This window comes from Sturnus vulgaris, chromosome 13 (genome assembly GCF_052056855.1).
Source record: "Sturnus vulgaris isolate bStuVul1 chromosome 13, bStuVul1.hap1, whole genome shotgun sequence".
NCBI classification, from domain to species: Eukaryota; Metazoa; Chordata; class Aves; order Passeriformes; family Sturnidae; genus Sturnus; species Sturnus vulgaris.
The window spans coordinates 8231932-8253030 of NC_142255.1; the positions used below are offsets into that span (position 1 = coordinate 8231932).

Here is a 21099-nt window from a genome sequence, read left to right on the forward strand (position 1 = left end):
CTCTTGGGCTTCAGTTGTAGTGTAAAGGAAAACATACAAAATATTATTGTAAAATTTCAGTCTAAATTAATTCTCTTACAACCAGTGTTTTGTCAATAGCAATAGTTTTTTATTCATGTTATTCATGAATAACTAAATGGTCTGCAGATAGATCATCTCCACATTAGCAAATTCCATAAATTTGTTTTCCTTTTTACATCTGTTGATTTGAGTTCTGTTACTTATCACTTATGCAGCAGTAGGTTTTGGCTAAGAATATTGAGCTTGAATCTATGCATCCCTTATAAGAAAGTATAACTTATGACTTAATATTCAGTATTCAATGCAGTACTGGATTGTGCTTCCTTGTGGTGTTTGACACTAACTGAACACTCTCATGGTACAAATATAAACAACTGCATGATATGCAAGCAAATGCATTTTAAATGTGCAGGATTTGGCTTATCAAACTCTTTTGGCAGCCATCCCTTTATAAGCCCTATGAAAATGGTAACTTTTTTTAGCTTACCTGATAACTAAAACCTTGTCTTAAAGATTGTCTGGAACAGCTTTTATTTCAGGGCATAAATTCCAAGAGGACAGGATTTCAGTGTTCATCAGTAACTTCATATGACTGGAGACTAAAAAAAGTTTTCTTAGAAAAGTTGGATTCTAATGCTGGGAACAGTAACAGGTCTCAGAATTTTTATGTATCCACAAAGAGCTTTTAGATGAAATGAAGTGGGATTTAGCCTAATGAACTCATGACCCCAATTTTTTCTTAGATTCTTCTTCCTCTGTCCTCAGCGTTCTGTCAAGGTTGTATGGCAGGACCTCTATAGTCTGCCATACCAATCTTTTTAGTAGCTGAGCCCTGTATCTCATTTTCTTGTCAGGAAGCAAAACCATTCCTTTAGTTCTGTGTCACTTTAGGCTTTTAGTAGTAGACATGAAGATACCTTTGGCCACATCCCTGCTTTCAGCTGCTGTTGTGCTGGGTTGCAGTTTCTTTAAGCATAACTTAAAAGGCTGCTTCTGTGCTCCATTTCTGTCCTGTGGTCTTTCCTGAATTCTCACAGGAACTGCTCTTCATGTCACTTATCATCCCTGTGTTCCTTCCTTTTGACTCACTGTTGCTGGCTGTTAGGCATTTTGTTCTGCCCACTTCCTGTCTCTCCTAACAAAAGCTCAGCTTTACTGTCATGTTTTTTGCCCCAGTTCTCCCAGTTGCACTACTGTATCATCTTGTTTCATTTTGAGCATCTTTCCTAAGGATGTGCAAAGGGCTCTGGTGTGTCTTCTTTCTCCAGGATAAATTGGAGCACACCTCTGAAAGGTGTATTTTGCTTAGTGGCTGCAGAGTGGTTGTTCTGAAGGATGTCTCCAATTGTATTATTGCTGTCTGGATTAAAAGAAAGGTGGCATACAATACTTTTAAAAAGATAAATTAGTTTTTTTAAAGTGGCCTTATACAATGGTGAATCTGAAACAGCTTAAAATCTGTTTCTTCTTGTTCACTGTCACTTGAGAATAACATGTTGACATACAAACATTTTTGACATTGTTCAGTCTGTCAGCTGTTGTCAATGTCTGCCTATTGCCTGGCTGGTGGGAGTCAAAACTGCCCTCAGCCAGATGGACAACTACATTAAATCAATTTTTTGCAGTAGGCAAAATCTATTAATGATAATTTTTTTTGGACAAGGGACTCATGTCTTGAGCAATGGAGAGAGTCTGTTCATTCTCTGCTTCTCAGCTTGCAACTCTGCTGCCACTTTATTTTGGTTCTTGTCTCTAGGAGATGCCACAGAATGGTTGGGTGTATAGTGCTTTGCTATCATGGGCCTCGTTTTTCTCTTCCTCCCTGACCCACCACCAGTTCTCTCTTTTGGCCATATTATTTTTCTCTTGCCTTACCCTCCTAGAAATCAGAGTCTTTATTGACACCCTGCTCCTGTCTTATCTCTGCTCCAGTAGTTGGCTGTTGCTGCCAATGAGCAGCACTGCTGGCTGAAGGGAACAGGGAAGCATTGTGCATTCCACCAGCCATATTTAGGGAGAACAATGTGAGCCCATCAGAGCTAAGCCAGGCTGTGTGGGGCACCACACACCTCTCGTTGCTGATATTTCAGTATTCTGATAATACTGGTCCCTGAAATTCAGTGTCATGTTGACAACAACAAGAAAATCTTTCAATGCCACATCAGCTTCTTACGGCAATATTTTATAGCTTCCCTTTCCAGATGGTCATTAAATTCTCCCCTTTTTAAGGTTACTTTTTTCTTATATTTAATTATACTTAATCATCATGATTATTTGTTTTCAGGTGTTGACCATGAAGACATTGGTACCAGCTGTGGCCGTGTGGGGGAGAACAGCTCCTTCTCACAGCATCACTGCTGTTATGATCACAGATGACCAGCAGACCATAGTTACAGGAAGTCAAGAAGGGCAGATTTGTCTCTGGGATCTTTCATCAGACTTAGAGGTTTGTGTCCACTGTGCCAAAGTTTGCCAAATAGACAGACTGGAGTTTTATCTTTTATTATTGGCAATAGGATTATCCGGATTTGCACTTATTCAGACGGATTTTTAAAGATGGTGTTAGATAAACATTTGTTATAAGAAACTCACAAAGCAGAAAGTGAAGTGTCTATATGAGCAACCTGTTATTTGCAGACTTTGGAGAATTTTTCATAGATTAGCATGACCTGTGGTTTATAAATTGAGACTGTATGCTCTGAGAAATGACAGCAAGTAAGTATATACAATTATCATGATTCCTGTCTTGTGAGGCTATTTTTTTTGTATATCAATTGCTGAGGGTGACCTGTCATTTTAAAAAAAAAAGCATTGACTTATAAAACCATATCTGTCTACCAAGGTGGAAGCAGCAAGATGAAACTTCTATTTTTAATGTAATTGAGATGCAAATTATTGCTTTGATTATTTAGTATTTATTTTCCTGACAATGGAGCAGAATGAAAACAGTTCCTGGGTTTTTTTGGTTTTTTGGTTTTTTTTTTTTTGTTTTCTGTGTTCCTAGATCTACAGTTCCATTATTTTTTTTTTTTTTTTTTTTACATTTACTTGTCTCCTTTGTATTCAAACACAGCCTGAAAGTTTGCACTTTTATAAGGGTAGCTTTTCCAGTTAAACGTTTGCATGCAGTGATGCTAATCAGAGAGGTTATTGAAACGTTTGGTATGAAACATGTTTAAGAGCTTTGTTTTATCAGTGTCTACTTCACTGTGCCACTTTTGGTGCATGCTGTAGGGTAAAGGCTGGAGATGTTCTGCACATTGCCTGTTTTCTAACATATGATGTTCCATACGTTGTTCAGAAGCTGAATGCAATGAATACAAAAACTCAGCTTTATGCAATCTCCAAAAAATTAATCCACATATTTCTGCATTCCAGAAATGTGAATGAAGAACATAAAAATATAAAGCAGATTGACAATTATATATATCTACAAGTAATATTCTCTTGGTTTTAGATATCCTTAGTTTATGCAGAAACTGTTTAAAATAAATCATTACATTATTCTCCTAGATTTCCTCTAAAGAAATTCTCTTTGGCCATACTGCTTCTGTAACTTGTTTGGCAAAAGCAAGAGAGTTTGAGAAACAGCCATATGTAGTAAGTGCTGCTGAAAATGGGTAGGTAACTGAATATTCAATTTTTCATTTCTTAACTCATGAAATGTGTGTCAAGTGTAGGTCATATTATATGCATTCACTGTTTCAATCTGCTTCCATGATATTGAAATGATAGCAGCTACTTAGGATAGTGACTACAATGTTAATATACAATAATCCAACTAAGAGCTCGTCCCGTGGACCACAGAAAGGTTTGGCAGATTCACATATCCACTTAGTAGACAGAAAAAATGAATTGTTCAAAGGGGTTGGGTAGACCCTATTCAAAGGAAAATTAATGGGTTATTGGAGGGCATCAGCAAGTTCAACAGCATTTGAATATCTTTTCTTCCTGAACTCAGTCTTGAGAACTGGACCAGCAAAAGAGGCTAATATATTCTGATCTGGTTTCTGGTTCCTCAGTACTCCTTTTCTGTCTTTAAATCTGGTGTGCTGTTTTGGAGAATATCCTTTCAGAGGGCCCTGATCTTGCAGCTTTTCTGCTGTGTGTTTGTTATGACACAGCCTGTCACTTGAGTTACTTCCTGCATTTCTGCTAGGTTACACTTAAGATTTGATAACCTTTTCAGCTGGGGTCTGAAGACCTTCTGTTTAGGGTTTCATCTGTTGAAAATAGTTAGGGCTAGCTGCTTACTTTCTTAAGGACTTTATTAAGCAATTTTGTGTAGCTGCTTAATTATAGTCCCCTCTATTTTTTTGAGTTCATCTTTTCTAAATTAACAGGACAGCTCTGTTAAAATGGCTTTCCATGAAGAGTACTTGTCAATTGTCCTTCAAGCTGTACCTTCCAGCACCTTAAGGCTACTGGTTTCTCACTGAGTAGCTTGTTTATCCCTTCCAGCAGCTGGGATCCCTGTCTGATTCTCTCATTCAGTCATGAGTATACAAGAAAGGGATAGCCTGCAAAAAACTATTCCAGGCTTCTTAATCTTGAACGATTAGGCTGCCTCACTGGACAGGTAGTGGTAAACACTACTGTTAATATGCAGAGAGGGTGAGAAATCTACACAACCAGTTTTGTATTGCCCTTCTAGAGTTCTACTCCAGGGCTCTGGGAAGAAGCTGCTTTTCATCTCAGCTCTGAAGATCTATTAATGCAACACTGCTTCCAGATCATATAGAGAGCAAAGATACTGTATGTTCAAAAAACCGGGTGGAAAGTGTTAGGAAACAAACGAGGATATTGCTTTAGATATACCATACAGAGATGTTCACATCCTAAAGATTTTATCTCTGAAGGGATCATTAGACTTGTTTGGAATGTGTTGTAGGTAGGATTGAATTGTCTTCTGACCCATTTAAGTGTTCACTTTTACCAAATTACTGCTGACTTCTCATCTGTATTACATAAGGGCAAAGCATCCATCACGGATCCCTGTAAGGTTGCAACATGAAGTCGAGATAATTACAAATAGGAAGCCTTGTCTTCAGGAGATGGAGGGTTTGCCAAACTGCATTTTCTGGCTTGTGAATAATTCACTCCTGCCATTTTCAAGCTTTCCTCTCCTTATAGTGTGGATGGAAGAAATTGCATGGAAGACGATTCTATGATAATCTTTCTTGTTCCACTCCAGATTATTTTCAGAGTTTCTATAACTGACTAATCCCAATAGAATGAACAATGGACAGTATTTTTTGTACTTCTAATATGGAAGTATATAAATGAGTCTAATGATTGTTAAATTCTCACTGATGTCCTATAAAGGACAAACCTGTGCTAGAGCATATGCTGTATGGAATGTGTGATATTGCTCACTCCTTATTAGTACACACAGTAAACTGAATACATCACCTAGAAGCTGAAGTTACATTCTGAAATTCTGGTCTGATTTATGCATGTTTGTAGGTATGTATGTATCACAGCAATGTAACTAAAGCAGTAGAATTCTGATATAAACGAGGAGAAAATCATTGCTCTGAAATGTTTAACAAAGAGTGTCAAGCTTTCACTTAAGTTCTGACTTTGGATCTACCAACTTTGATGCTGCTATTGCTCAGCTGAAAAATATTAAGAAATAATACTTTGAGTTTAGCGTAAAATGGGAAAATAAGTAGGTTAAAATGTAAATCACTAAGTAGTATCTCTTATGTAATAGAATACTCTCCCCAGTGTATTAAGTCTTGATTCAAGAAAATTTCTTGCAATGTAATGTCAGAAATAATGAAATGAATGTTTCAGTTTTTGGAGTAATGTTTTTCTAATATAAATCTAAAAGCAACAAAGTTTAACATTCTGTTGTTGAACTATGATAATGTGTCATACAGCCTTTTAAAATTTACAACATTTAATTTGATTGTCTCTTGTAATCCAGTCCTGCTGCATGTTGAATAATGTGTACATAAGGAAGATGTGCCCAAGTGTGTGTCTCAAACAACCTTAAATGTGCTCAGGTATTGTTGCACAGGTACTCAGGTAGTGGAGTGTATTGAGAGCAGACTTCGGGAACAGCCTCATGATGGCACTGTTTCTTCTTAACAAAAGTCCTTCCTCTCAAGAATTGAAGTCTGTTGTGGGAGAAGATGCATAATGCTCTTCAAAACGTGTGGTTTAAGTTCAGTGAAATGAATAATTTTCAGGAGGATGTAGTTCCAGTGACAGTTCCAGTGACATGTTGATGAGCTGTAATGGCAGTATACCTACAATTTGTTGTAGACCAGAGCTGGTCTTAAAGTCAGGTTGGTTGCAAGGCAGCAGGGTGTAATTACCAAAACAAAAAGAAACAGATACTATATGTCATCCCCTGCTAATGACTACATTTTCTTACCCAGCAATCTGTAACAAAAAGCTTTATAAATGACCAGACTGCACTTAAATACAGCACTAAAGAAAAACTTGGTGGCACAAAATTATTCAAGCCAATTGAGTGGAAATGACAGAGAATAATATGAAGTTATCTTTGGCAGGGAGATGTGTGTTTGGAATGTCACTAGTGGACAGTGCATTGAGAATGCAAAGCTTCCTTATAGGCATACAGCAATCCATGTAAGTATAGCAACTTTCCACGGGGTCTCTGTTCATGACAAGAATTTTCTTTGTTGACACGGTATTTTTCAGAAATGGTTTAAAATATATAGCTTGTAACCTAGGAGAAAAGACCCTGTCACAATATAAATAATTTTTATCTCTTTTTCAGTTTTTTCTTCCAAGAAAAGAATAGAGACTTTCATGTTCCTCTGAATTTCTTAATCAAATCAGGCTGATTACTTTTAAGCTGCAAATATTTGAAATGCAGTATTGATTAACTTCCTGTTTGTGCATCAGGTATCCAAGTGAAATGATCTTAATCTTTGTTCTTGTCTTGTTAAAATTGCATGGAAGCTTCAAGTTTGATGTTGGCTTTTTCATGACATTTGAAAAGTACAAGTAATCTGACCAAACACTGGGAGACAATCTGTTGAGAGACTTATTTTTAAACTTTTGCATGTTTTTGTTTCTGAACCCCTGACCTCCAGATGTGGTGAAGCCTCCAAAAGACTTCACCCCTTTTTCAAATACGCACTTCCATTCATTGCAGAACTTTAGGACAAATCACTTATTTTCAGAGACTTTCAGTATTGCTTCAGATAATTTCATGTGTCTGGCTGAAACTGTATCCAGGTAAAATAATTATCTAGATTTTGGAGTGTGGGAGAGTTTGAAATACACTTATGAGTAAGACTGGGGGCCCAGCATCTATGGGTTTGATTCTGGGACATGGTTTATTTCTGGATATGTTAATAGAGGAGAAGCTCAGGGATCCTGTGTTAATTAAAAAGCTGTAAGGAAATCTAGGGTGCAACTAAGACTCCAAATGATGGATATTTGAGCCTTCATGTAACTCCAAAGCACAGCCAATTTGGAATCCAATGTTTTTAAAGTGTCCAGAAGAAAATGTTTTTCCTCATGCCGCTTTGGTTGATATGAGGAGTTCAAACATAGTTGTTAATTGTAAAGGGTAGAGGAAAAACTTGGATATATTGCCAACAAAAATTATGAAATATTAACTTCTTAATTATTTTTTTACATATATGTATGTGTATAAAAAACATAAATTAAGAATTATTCTACACTTTTATTTGTGCATATGCTTAAAGTGTATGTGTTCCTTAAATGGAGGTATATACACACAAAAAAAATACTTGAATTATAACTTGAGGTGCAGTATGACCTGCTAAGATCTAGAGCTTAATTAGTTTTTAATAGATGAAATTACAGACAAGTTCTGCAGGGAAGAAGGCAAATCTGGCCTAGCTGATTAGCTGACAATCTGTACTTTTTTTTGGTGAAGATCAGAGGCAGAATATTCATTCTTACCCTTCAAATAGGTTTAGCAAATACTCGTAGAAAAGAGGTCCTTCCTTTCTGTTAGAAGTGAGCTAGACCTAATTGTAACAAGTCACCTAATTTGTTATTAAACAAAAATAATATTATAAAGGAAAATAGGAACATCTAACAGGAAAACTTTCTTAGGAAAAAGTAGGTTTTGCTAGGAGGGGAAACTATTCCTAAAATGCAGCCTTCAGATAGCTATAATAAATTGTGTTCTTCTGTATGTGTATGTTTTGTTGTAGATTTTTTTCTTGTTGTTCCATGGGGAATGGTTGCTTGTGCTGTTTGGTTTTAATTGAACTACTAACCTATCTGCTCTAGTAGATTCCTTTTGTTCAGTGTAGATGATTTAGCTATGAATGGCAGATGTCAAGCAGTGAAAACTGAATATTTGCCATTTGAAATGAAATTTAACACCAGGGTCAACACTTAAACATTTGTGGACCTTAACCAGTGTGGAATTTTCTCAGAGGAATTACTGACTATAAAAATCCTTTATTTCAAGCTTAATTTAATGGCAACCATAATTGCAAATTCTAAGCATTTCTGCCTCTGTTTATTCATAAAATTTCGAATACTATTTATCCTACTTCCAGTTTATTTATACTACTTTTATTTTGGCATTTAGTTAGTTGACTGAAAAAACAAGAATTATTATATAAGCAAAACAGTACAGAAAATCTGTAAATGAGATGCAGGTTTTTTTGGGTTGTCTGATATTTTTGTCTGACTATTGTTTCCTTTATTTTAAGGTCAGTATTTAATGTAAATGTGCTTTGAGGTTGCTGCTTATGCATTTATAGAAATTGTTTACAATTACAGCTAGAGATGCAATTAGGGTGTCCTTGCACATATAAAACACCTAGCAAAAAGCAATCCTCTTAGTCACTCTGCATTCTGTCTCTGTTCCTTTGCTTTGTGTCTGATTTTTTTTTTTTTTTTCTTCCTTTTTGTGATTGCTGAGAGAGTCTGAGCACCAGGGCATTTAACATCACAATGTAGAACATCCTATGGAGTATAGATCCTTCCTGGAAAGTAATCATAAATTCATTATGAATAATCTGATTAGGAATATTCTGCATCTTCACCTGCTTTTTCCTTTTCATACAACTCTGGATGACAGGAGTATTATTAAATGTTTGGAGAGGGGCCTCTCAGAGAAACAAGTCTCAAATTCCTTAGCAACATATAGGGGAAATGAAGACCTGACTTTCTTCTTATAATTACAAAAATCTTAGTATTTAGGAACGACAGGTGCTGCTTTCAGTCTGAAGCACCTTTTACAAAGCTGTGTACCTTGCTAGTGTCACTAGCAATATGGTGTATGGTTTCACATATGCCTTAGATTTTTTTTTTTTATTTTTAGTGGTGCTACACGTGTTGATTTTAACATGTTCAGTGTGAAAAATCTGCATGCCATTTGTGTATCTGTGTGCTGACTCTCTGCTTTCCACTTGGACAGTATTACCATTGCTCATTCCGAATGACAGGTGAAGGCTGGCTTCTTTGTTGTGGAGAATATCAAGATGTTCTTATTATTGATGCTAAAACTTTGGGTGTTCTTCACACTTTATCATCATCTCAGTCTTCTGATTGGATAAATTGTATGTGTATTGTACACTCTGCAAGAATTCAAGGTATATGTTTTACATGTATTTATGTGGGCAAGTTAAATTGTGATAAAATATTTCTGTATAGATGGTATGATCCTACTTGATTTAATGCCAAATAGTTTCACAGAGCTGTTTGTAGAAAATGTTGATATTTCATTGACAGCACAAGAGGTGTTTTTAAGGCTCCTAATATTGGTCCTGTTTTATTTAATATCTTTTTTAGAAAAAAAAACCCCACCTTTTATATTGGCTGTAAGCAGCTCATTTCTCAGATTGAAGTATAAATAAGTTTTTTAATATCACAATTTAAGGGCATGATACCACAGTTCTGTGCCTTCTGTTAATACATTATTCCCTGTCTGCTTACATGTTTTGCATTTTTGTACATAATTTACTTATTTTTTTGTATAAAATTGATCTTTCATCTAAGAAGTGTCCTGCAGAATCTATGTTTTAGTGCTGAGTATGTAGGTGCTGTTTGAACTTGGCTTCAAGTTGATTCTCCCTGTTAACTTTTCACAGAAGACTCTTTGGTTGCAGTGTCTGTAAGTGGAGTTCTCAAAGTGTGGGATCTGTCTTCATCTTTGAATAGCATTCAGGTCAGTGTTAACAAGAATGTTCTCAAATAAAGGCTGCATTGAAGCAGAATATGAACAAATGTAAATTTCTGGATATGTATTAAATGGATATTATTATTTTTGTTACAAAATTATGAAAACAGATCTTTATAGCATTTATTAAAATTGGGCCATTGGACAGCTTTTGCCTTGACAGGTGTATTACCTTCTGGCCAGGCTTCTTGTCTTTTCATATTCCAGGATGCTGAAGTTGCAATGCTTTCCTGCTATCCTGAAAATGTCCTTGAACTCCTTCACTCTGTCCTTTAAACTCAAAGCTTTTCAATATTGGCCTTTGTCCTCTCTCTTCACCCTTGTTACTCTTCAAAATGGTCCTTTAGATTTTGTTTTCCTCAGTCTCCTTTTCACAATGCTGTCTTCACTTGGAAAAGACTATTGCTGTGTCAAGTGTCTTATTTTTCTGTCTTCAATCTCGCTTACTCTTTTTTGTGTTAATATTCTCAGCACCTGTCACCTTCCATGAACAAATATTAGAATTGGGATGCGATTTTTGTGTTTTAATTATACTATAAAAGCTAGATTGACAAAGGGACTTGGACAGTGAGACAGAAATGCCAGAATATCAACAGACTTCTCTGAACGTTGGTAACTCATCACAGCCTGGCTTGAGAGACTGCAGGGTATGGGCAGCACTGCTTGTTCGTGGATAGAATCCTGCCCCTGAGAGTCTAAGTTTGGTACCATCTTATTGTCTTTGATTTATCTGTGGTGTTTTGGGGTGGGTGCATCTTTTCAACATTCCTAGAGCAGACCCCACTGCTGTGTTGTAAAGATTGAGGACTCTAACAACTGATTACAGATGTCAGAGGAACATATGGTGTGGTGCAGTCTTTTTACTGCCTGGGGCCACCTTTTGTGGAGGGACTGCTGCAGAGTTTGTAACAATCTGGCTAAATTCTAAAGAGCAGCATTTTAATAAATGTTGTTGCATTTACTTGGAATTAACTGAAGCTGCAAGCCTTTCAGTTTTATAGCCATGATTCCAAGCATACATACCTCTTCTCTGAGAGGTTTTGAGACTGTTGGTATCTTAAAACACAGAAAACATCAGTTTTAAGTGATTTAATCAATAATTAATAAATATAATTCCAATAGATTAATTTTGAGCCTGATGACTGTCTGATATTCCCACAAAAAGTGTGAAAATACATGCATTGTTTTTAACAGTATATTTAGCACTACAAAGCTAAGGAAAATAATTATTTTTATACTACCTTTAAAGATGTTTAGAGCAAACAAGACATATGGCAACAGCAGCATCTCAGACTGTCCTGCTTGCAACAAGAATGAGTGGGAAAGTATAATATTCATCAGATTTTCTGAATCTGATATTCATTTTATAGGTTGTTGTAGCTGTTTTTTGACTGAAGAATACTTGGCAGATACTCATTACTGCAGTTTCTATTTATGGCCTGCCTTTGGTCCTTCTCCATGTCCATTATCATTTCTTTAAGTGAGATCATGGTCTGAGCCACATAGAATATTTACATTCTTCTCTTTACATATTAGTTGTAAACCCTGTTGTCTTTCTATTGTTAATTAAGAATTATATGTTGCTTTGAGTTTTGAAAGTCTCAAAGTTATTTTCAGTGGGTTGTTTCTATCCTAAAAGCTCAGATATCTGAAACAGATTTTATAGCTTTTTTCTCCCTCTGTGCATTAAAGGAGAAGCAAAATGTGTGCGAGAAGGAATCAAAATCTCTGGACTGTATGAATTGTCAAGCAGTAAGATTTTGTACTTACACGGAAAGGCTCCTTCTAGTTGTGTCCTCCATGTGCTGGCAGGTACATTATTTGAGGATTACAGTTTCTTTTTAATGTTATTAATTTTGGAAAGCTATGATTTTTACATGCAGATACTTGTTTTTGTCCTTAGGTTAAAGAAAGTGTTCACAAATTGTCAGATATAATTATGCCTGCAGCACTTCTTGCCTTATCTTAACTGTGTGAAAGAGATGAAGCTTTTATTTTTTTATGAATGTATTTCTGCTTTAAAAGTTTAACACCAAATTGGCTGGCTAGAAGAGGGATTTAAGTATTAGACAGTTTTAGAGCACTGAGTGCATTATAGTCCATTCCACAGTGCATTTGAAAGGGAGACAAAGATTAAAAAACCCTGTTTAAGTATGACAGAAGTACTCACAGTTGGCAAGTCCTCAGTAGCCAGGGACCTTTGTTTGTTGATAGAAGCAGTAAAACTAAAGACCCCAGGCTATATTACTTTTTCTTGTAGCTATAATAAAGAAACTAAAATTTTTTTTAAATGGTAACAATTTTAAAGAAAACAATGTATTTAAACTGAAACTTATTATAAAAATTCTGTATTTTTCTTTTCACGTGCTAAAAAATTTCTCTGGTCACTCAGGGTTATTTTAACTTGTATACCTGATTGCGACATCTCCGGGGACAAGAATGGGTCAAAAAATTTCACATACACCTGGGTCAACTTCAAATAATGGAGTTGTAGACGATCCTTGAGATGTCTCTTGGGCTACTTAAATTTTGTACAAAAGCATTTTTAGAGAAAGTTCATGTGTAGAATGGATAGACTTTGCATAGAAAAGTATCTGTAACGTGCATTGTTTTCTATTAATTCCTATGAGACTAAGAACCTACTTTTTGATTGTTTTTATTTTTTAACTGCTAGTTTCTTACTTTGAACTGTATGGTTTGACTGACTTTGCAGTAGTTTATTATCAAAACATGTTAGGCTTTAAAAATAGTTCTTTAACTACGAAGACTTGAACTCATTCTACTTACGAATCCCCTGCCAAAACCCAGTGTTCAGGTTAAAATGAATTTGCCAATATATATTGTTGTTTTTCTGAACTTAGGTCTATGATTATTGTGATTTCTCCTTGCTTTGTACTGAGTTCTGTAAGAGTGGTCAGTGCTTTGCTGGTGGGGAAGTGCTGGCAGCTTACAGACTTATCATCTGGACAGAAGATGGCCACAGTTACATCTACCAGCTGCTAAACAGGTGGGCTCAGATGGGAAATTCACACAAAAAGTTCAGGTACAAGATGAACTTTGGGAGGGTTACTATGGAAAATCTCTGCATGTTGCAAATGATCAAAAACCAGAACAAAACCACTTTGGCACTCAAAGATTTGCTCTGAGTTTGACAGCCCTCAGTCTTTGTTTGACACAGCAGGGGACATAGGAATAAGATTAGCCATGTAGAACTTGGGCAGCTGGTGCTATGATTTCAAAAAGTCTCCTGTAATTACTTATTTGGTTACCTTTAATTGAACTTCTGAATCTTGGATGTTACTGTTCTTCTTTCTGAAAAAATTACTTTCTAAAGCTTGTATGTTGAAAATTTCTTTTTGAATTATATAGTGGCCTTTCTAAAAGCGTGTACCCTGCTGATGGGAAGGTGCTGAAGGAAACAGTTTATCCTCATTTACTCAGCTTTACTGGTATGAAGGAAAATAAGGTAAATTCATACAGGTTTTAAAGTTTGTCTGTTTGCAATTACCTGAATAATCCCAAAAGAACATATTTAGTTCTATAAAAACAACGATTAATATTTATTTTTTAATATTAAGATTGTTGCTTACAAACTTGAAGAGTCTCATAACATTTTGTCTTTGATTTTGGCTATATTTAGTTTTTTCTTACTTGAAAAAAAGCCTTTATCTTCAACTGTAGATAGACTGGTTGTTGTTTCTTTTTCTTTTTGCCAAAATTGGAGAAAATATTTTTCTAACAAAGGTGTGGTCTACAATATTTTAGCATCTTTTATTTTCAAATCTATAAAATTTAATGAAAAGAAAATAAATAATAAAAACTCTCAACAAATAAAACCATGCCATAAAACCAAAATCAAAAAAGGCAACCCCTGAGCAAAACGTAAGCAAGTGACTTAGTTCTTTTTTTTATTAAGGAATGTATGCATGTTTCAATATAACTACAAAAATAGGTTGTGTATCTGCCTGAAATTGAAGGGGTCTGAATCTGTGGCATTGTATCCACAATACTGCTGGCTTGAGCCTTCAGAGACATCATCTCATGCTGAACTTTGTTGCACTGTGAGTGGACTGATGCACCCCGAGTGCATAAAATAGACATGTGTGACTCCAGAACTGCGGTCTTGGCTTGAAGAAGCCTCTAATGTTAAAAAAAAAAAAAAAGCTGAAAAAGTAGGTGATCTCTATGCTTTTGTTTGAGAATTCATATTGAGCAGAAAATGTTACAGCAATTTCAAATTTGAAGCTACTGTGTAGACAGGTATCTCAAATGGACCCAGCTGTGTTGGAAAACCTACTTCACTCCTTTTTATGTTGTGCTTTCTGTGACCATAAAGAAACAGGGATACCCAGTTCATTTGAAAAGTAGGAAAATTGTTATAATTAGGAAGCTGGAGAATGGGGGGCAGGAAAGATATGTGGTAGGCCTTCTTACTTGGGCAAAAAAATGAACCAGAACAAATAGAACAGATTATTCTGTGCAGCTTTGGTTTAGATTTTTTTTGTTAAGTCTGATTGCTTATGCTGTTAATGAAGTTGTAATTGTTGGAAGATGTGGATTTAATTCCTGCCTGAAGTTGCATTAGTTTGAGTGTTTGTGTGGCAGCTTAAGCAGATTGTTAAGCAGTTTCTGAAGATCTGCAACAGAAGCATATTTTTATTTGTAGCAGACTAGAAACACTGTTAAATATATACCTGTGTGAGGTTTTCTAGCATTCTTTCTTTCTGTTGACAAATGTAGGCCCTTAGGAAGCATGTTTGTTGCATAATCCTGTGAAGCCTGACAGATTTAATTTTCAGTTGAAGGGAAATATCATAAGCCGTTCAGCTTTTCCCCAAATGCTGTGATCTAAAAATCAGATAGAATAACTGCTGAAGGATGACAAAAGGTCAGGAAAGGTGAGGGAAAAGAAATAGCCAGAACACATGGCTTAACAAATAATAGGGTTACAGTGGTGGTACCAAGTTCACATATGCTTCCTCCCAAATAAAAGCTTTTTAAAAAATAATGACCTGCTCTTTTTTAATATTTCTGCTCTATTATTTGCATTACTCCCTAAATAGTTTTTATAGCAGATATGTGAAACAACCGCATCACCTGTGTGATCTGTTTTGAGCCCCGTTTTAAGATTATAAACCGAACCATTTTGCAGGACAGTTAATTATTTTGGAACTGACTCTCAAACTTTAATGTTGCAAAGAAGTATATCCCACATATGAGGCAATTGTAGAGAGTGATAAGCTTTCTCCTGAGCCTCTTTTTTTTTTTTTTTTTTTTTTAAGAGTAAACAACTGCGGCTCCCCCAGCTGCTCCTCATCAGAATTGTGCTCCACACCCTTCAGCAGTTTCATTGCTCTTTGGAAATGCTGCACCACCTCATCACTGAATGATGCTGTTAGAGACTATTACCAGTGTAAAAGCATAATTCTTACTTTTCATTATTTGTAGTCATGCAAGCTGTGATGACTGAAGCTTTACTGAATTTGTTTTGATGCAAAGATTATCAGTATTTCACAGCATGGCTTTTTTCAGCCTGACATTGGTCCTTAGGCTGGTGAAACTATAAACCTGGGGAGACCTCCCAGTCGAATTTTCCATTTAGGATGTAGGCTTTGCCGAGGATATTTGCAAAGCAGTTGATCCTTGAGAGGTTTGTACCAGGCAGAGTACACTTGGTCTGAGCAGGATTTAGTGGCAGATAAGGAATCAACTTTAGTTTGCTTTGTATTTTTACAGCTTTTGATTAAAAAAACCTTTCACATTTACAATTAATTTTTACATTATTTAATCAGTTTTCTTTCAGAATATTGATTAATGTTCTTTTTCACAGAATCTTCCTATTGTCATGGGCTTCATGAATGAAAGAAAGGAGCCTTTCTACAAAGTTCTTTTTTCTGGTGAAGCTTCAGGACAAATCACTTTGTGGCACGTTCCTGATGTTCCTGTGTCAACATTTGATGGTTCCCCAAAAGGTTTGGCAGTTTTGGCACCTTGCTACCATCTTTTGCATTGTGTCTTGGGGTCAACTTTCACGAAAATCAAAATTCTCATAAAAAACTTTTTACACTAGAAAGTGATGCTCATTTATTCATTGTGTGATGATCGCCTGTAGTTAGGAGGAGTAGAAACTGCTGACTTTCCAACCCTAGACTGCAGAAAGGATAAGTTAAGGGAAGTGATCAAGAGATGAAAAGGTGTATTTTGTTTAGTTTAACTTTTTATGTTTTGTTTTTCATAAACAAAAAAATCCTCTCTGCCCCACCCTCTAGAGATCCCAATTACAACCATGTGGACTCTTCAGGATAATTTTGATAAAAGTCATTCCATGTCAGAAGGCATTATTGATCAACTTTGTGGATCTGAAGATGGATTTGAAAGTGCAGTTGTCACTTCCTCTGTGTACATACGTGGTCTTGATAAGCTTGTATGTGGATGTGAAAATGGGAAAATTTTTGTAACATTAGGTTTAAAAACTGCAAGAGCAAGACTTTTAGAAAACATATCTTTTATTAAAGGTAAGTTTTAACAATTTGTTCAAATTGATCTCAGTCAAGCACAGAACACTTAATATTTCTGGCATCCCTTCCAGTGATCCCTATAAAAATTCTCTGAAAAGTAGGGTTGGTGGTCAGGAATGGAATGAGGAAAATGCAAGATTATGATGATTTTTCTTCTTCTATAGCTATTCTATTGGATCACAGCTTAGTACTATCAAGGTGCTTTCCAGTAGTAGGAATCTGGGAATGGCTGTGGGATTGGGTATCTGCTAGAACAGATATGTGATATGTCACTATATTGGCAGTTAGCTTTTTAATTTGCTCTCTAAAAGATCATTCCACTGAAAGAAATGTAAAGGTACATCTTAGTAGTGAAGGTCAGAGTGAAGACCTTTGTTCTCCCTTTTAGGAACAGGTCCAAAATCCTTTGATCTCATGAAAATGTTGGTTATAGTTATCCTTTCAGGAAATGTGCTGTAAAATATGGAACTCCTATTCTTAAAGAGCAAAAATAATTTATGTACTATTTTGTTTCAGATAATCTACCTTATAAGGTTCTGAATGGTCACAGTAGCAGAGTCACATGCTTACTTTATCCATATGACAAATCAGTAAGATTTGATCCAAGCTGGCTGTTATCAGGGGGCCTGGACTCTGTTGTGATCTGCTGGGATATATTTACTGGAGGCATCCTACACCAGTTTAATCTGCAGTCTGGTGCTGTGACAGAGCTCTTGCGATCCCCAGAACACTACAGAGTAAGTAAAAGTATAATAAATAATGTCTTAAAAAAAATCTCTATATACCCATCTGCATGTGTGTATTTATATACAGGAGAAAATAAAAACACTATCTGGCACTACTTTAGCCCACATCATATATGCTTAATTTACCTTCACTTAATTGTTGTCTTTGAAACTTGCTTTAATTGCAGGGAGTTGAGTTCTTGAGTTTGTGACATATTACATTGAAGCTCTTAACATTCTATTCACCATTTTTAATATCATGATTATCAACTTATCTGTCAATCTGATTAAATCCTCCTCCTGAAATTTAAAAAATATAATCAGGCTAGGAGCTTGAACATAGTATTTCAATCTTCTTAGTTAGTCCAAAAAATATATATATACTTCATTTTGGTTCATGATAAGTCTTTTTGGTCCTTTGTATGTCTTTACATTTTATCATATTTAGAACAATTTAAAGTTGTGCTCTAATTAATTGAATTTTGAAGTTAAATTTAGGTGAATATTTACTGTACCGAATGTTCTATGTAACTTTTGAACATTGTATTCTGTGAAGCTGGGATTTCAATTTTTCCTCTTAGCCTGCCAAGGCATTTGATACTTATGAATGACTCAGAGTTCACTTACTTGCCAAAACTGAGTAGTCAAAAAAGTTGTTTGAAATAACAAAGTTTTTAGTATTTGTAAGGCTTATTTTCATCTTTATTCTCAAAACGGAGTAGGATTTAAAGCCTGGCTGGCTGGTGTTTGGGCCTTGTTTAAAGAGCTGAATTGTTCTGTAGGGGAATTTCTCTGTGTCACCAAAAATAACTTGCATGAAGGGAAGGATCTTGCGGTATCCAATCCATACAGTATGAAATAAATTTGTAACTTAGTTTTTTATTAGAAATACGTTACCCTTGGGTTTTGTTTTTAGACCTGACATGATATATCACATGAACACCCAGTACGTTCTGGGAAAGAAATCACTGGAATACTTTTACTAAGTCTGCTAAAATGATGTGGTTACAGAGTTGAAACTGGAGTTTTCTGTTTTGCAGTTAAAAGATGAGAGTATAGTGTGCTGTGTGTGCAGTGACCACTCAGTAGCAATTCTACACCTTCAGAAGAGACAATGTCTCTTACATGCCAGAAAGCATCTGTTTCCTGTGAAGAAGATAAAATTTGACCCTCTTGAGAATGTGCTAATTGTTGGATGTGAAGACAATTCTGTTTATATTTGGGAAATTGAAACAGGTAATAACACAAAGGGATCGTCCTTTTTGTTTTGATGTTTTGCTCATTTTCCTGGATGTTTGTCTGTCACGTGTTGTTATAGGAGCATAATTTATAGAAGGCTGAAACATTAGTTGAAATACTAACACATTATGTGAATTGGAGAGTTTGTGTTTATATAAGCAATAAAGAAAGAAAATTTTCATACGATTCAAGTTATGCCAGTAGTAAAATAGAACAGCTTAAGTCTGATCCTGATAATTGGAAGTTTAGCTGACATGGCAGTGAATTGAGTAGAATACTCCTGGGAGTTATAAATAAGAATCAAACTTATTAAAAAGACTGTTTTCAATTTAAACCTTTCCAAGTTGGAGCACCAAGTTATGCTTCCAAAGTGTCATAATCTGAGATGTTTTGATTTAATTGATAATCAGTTAATAGTGGTAGATAATTGCAAAGCTTACAGCTCTGTAGTCAGCAAAACTAAAGCTGACTGTTTTCAGGTTAAACTGTAGATTCCTAGGTGATGTGAGAATGTAATACTGATTCATATGGATTATAAATGTAGTTATTTGAGCTTAGACAGCTATTAGCAGTTGTAATGGTATTAGACACTACAGTATGAGTGTGCAAGCAATTCAGGGCTGTGTGTCCTGAGAGAAGGAAGATGCATTGAGTCCAGAGCCACTGAAATGCAGAGCATGTTAAAACTGTACCAAAAACCCTATTTTACTAACTGAGCACTGAGATCACAGTTTATTTTACAGGTTATTACAACACACTATCTACACTGTTTGCCTTAGACAAAAATAGGAAAAAACAGAGTGTATTTGATCTCTCCCTTCTTTACTCATAAAACCATTGCCTATTTCAAGATTAAAGAAAAAATAAAATTGGTGCCACTGCTCATGCATATTACATATTCAGACAGGGTGCAGATGGCTAAAAGTGTCTTTTGTTACAAGTATCACAGAAGAATGAGTGCCACAATGACCACCTCTATAAGAGTAGCTGGTACACAGGAAAAGCTGCTGTTATTTGCTATACGGTAGCAATTAACAAGTCTTTGTTGTTGTTGTTCCTGTTATGCATTGCTGACAAAAAGGTGCCACCTAGGGTCAATACCTGAGAAAGCCTAGTAGGATATACTGTAGTTGCTTTAATGTTGAATTACATCTGTATTGCAGCAGAACACAAGAGGTCATGACATTGATCCTTGAAATAGGCCTGACCTAGAATCAAGAGCTATGTAGTTACTTCAGTGGGACTCAGGCAGACAAACCATTGTTCCAATGGGTGAGAGATATACACTGCATCACTGAGGCTCCTCTGCAGGAACACAGCACCTTTCAGTAGGATTTCATCTGTTGGCAAATGAATGGGCAGCCACACATAATACCACTTGCCTACATGGTTACCTCTGGACATGTTCCCTAACTTAGTTAAATAGGATAAAATCTGAGTGGTAGCCTTGTGCTCAAATTCCATTATGGAATGGGACATACAATAGCTTTTATTGCTTCTACAGTCAAAAAGTTTATTTTTCTTCTGGCTATGCAGTTAGCTTCATGACTTAGGCTTTGCCTCTCAGTTAAAGTCAGTAGAGTATCGTGTCTGAGTCATATATCATTGTTCACAGTTAAAAAACTGCATCTGAACAGTGTTCCTGTGCAAAAGGTAATGGATGGCTGGGAAAACAGCCAGTCTGCTTATAATTTGAGGCTGTGGATTAAGGAATTTCTATGAATATTTCAATGTTTACACCGTTGTAGAGTCAGCAATAATTGTGTTGAATTTGACAGGTGACTTTAGGAAAGTTTTGAGACCTAAATACAACTTTGACTCTAGAATGGTTCTTCCATCAGGTAATTAATGGAGTGACCCCTAAAGCAGATGCAAGATTTCATTGTGCATCACAGTTCATTGTCCAGTTTCCTGTGACAGAGGTTGACACACCTGTACAGAAAGCATTCCAAAGGACATAAAAATGTTTGTCTCAACAGGCTTTCATAATCGTCACCTTATGGGACAGAAGAAACTTTGTGTCCTGGGTTAGACTCTAAACCAGTGCTACTTCACATACAACTTGTTGTACTCTTTATATGAGATTTACAAAGATAACCTTAATTTATGTGATCATCAGGAAGTTTTCTGAGTACAATAGTCTGCATATATTCTAAATAAATAGGATTTCACCTAGTCTATGAACTGTTATGAAATGTTAAATACCAGTAGTATAGTTGACTTCAAGTGTAATTTATGTCTGTATCTCTTCCCCACTGACTACAAAACAAGTGTAAAAAAAGTGGGGGGGAAAAGGCGAAAGATAATTGCCTGTTGCTCTTACAGGTCTAGAATAAGAAATTTAATTATATTCTTTTATTCCCTTGTTTTACAGAGCAAAGTAAAATTATTCTAAGTTTAAATGTTGATATTGCACCTGCATATGGGCAGTGACATAGAAAAC

General features: G+C 35.8%; 1 protein-coding gene across 1 annotated transcript in view; it reads left to right on the forward strand.

Moving 5' to 3' along the window:
* The first annotated feature begins 2314 nt into the window (after positions 1-2314).
* WDR72 (WD repeat domain 72) overlaps positions 2315-21099 on the forward strand; it is a 92415-nt gene continuing 73630 nt past the window's right edge. The window contains exons 1-12 of the mRNA XM_014873965.2: positions 2315-2467; positions 3535-3641; positions 6546-6624; positions 9413-9587; positions 10086-10162; positions 11867-11986; positions 13036-13181; positions 13544-13640; positions 16005-16146; positions 16444-16689; positions 17209-17429; positions 18458-18653. Coding sequence (XP_014729451.2) covers positions 2315-2467; positions 3535-3641; positions 6546-6624; positions 9413-9587; positions 10086-10162; positions 11867-11986; positions 13036-13181; positions 13544-13640; positions 16005-16146; positions 16444-16689; positions 17209-17429; positions 18458-18653 — 1759 coding nt within the window. The remainder of the gene's footprint in view (positions 2468-3534; positions 3642-6545; positions 6625-9412; positions 9588-10085; positions 10163-11866; positions 11987-13035; positions 13182-13543; positions 13641-16004; positions 16147-16443; positions 16690-17208; positions 17430-18457; positions 18654-21099) is intronic.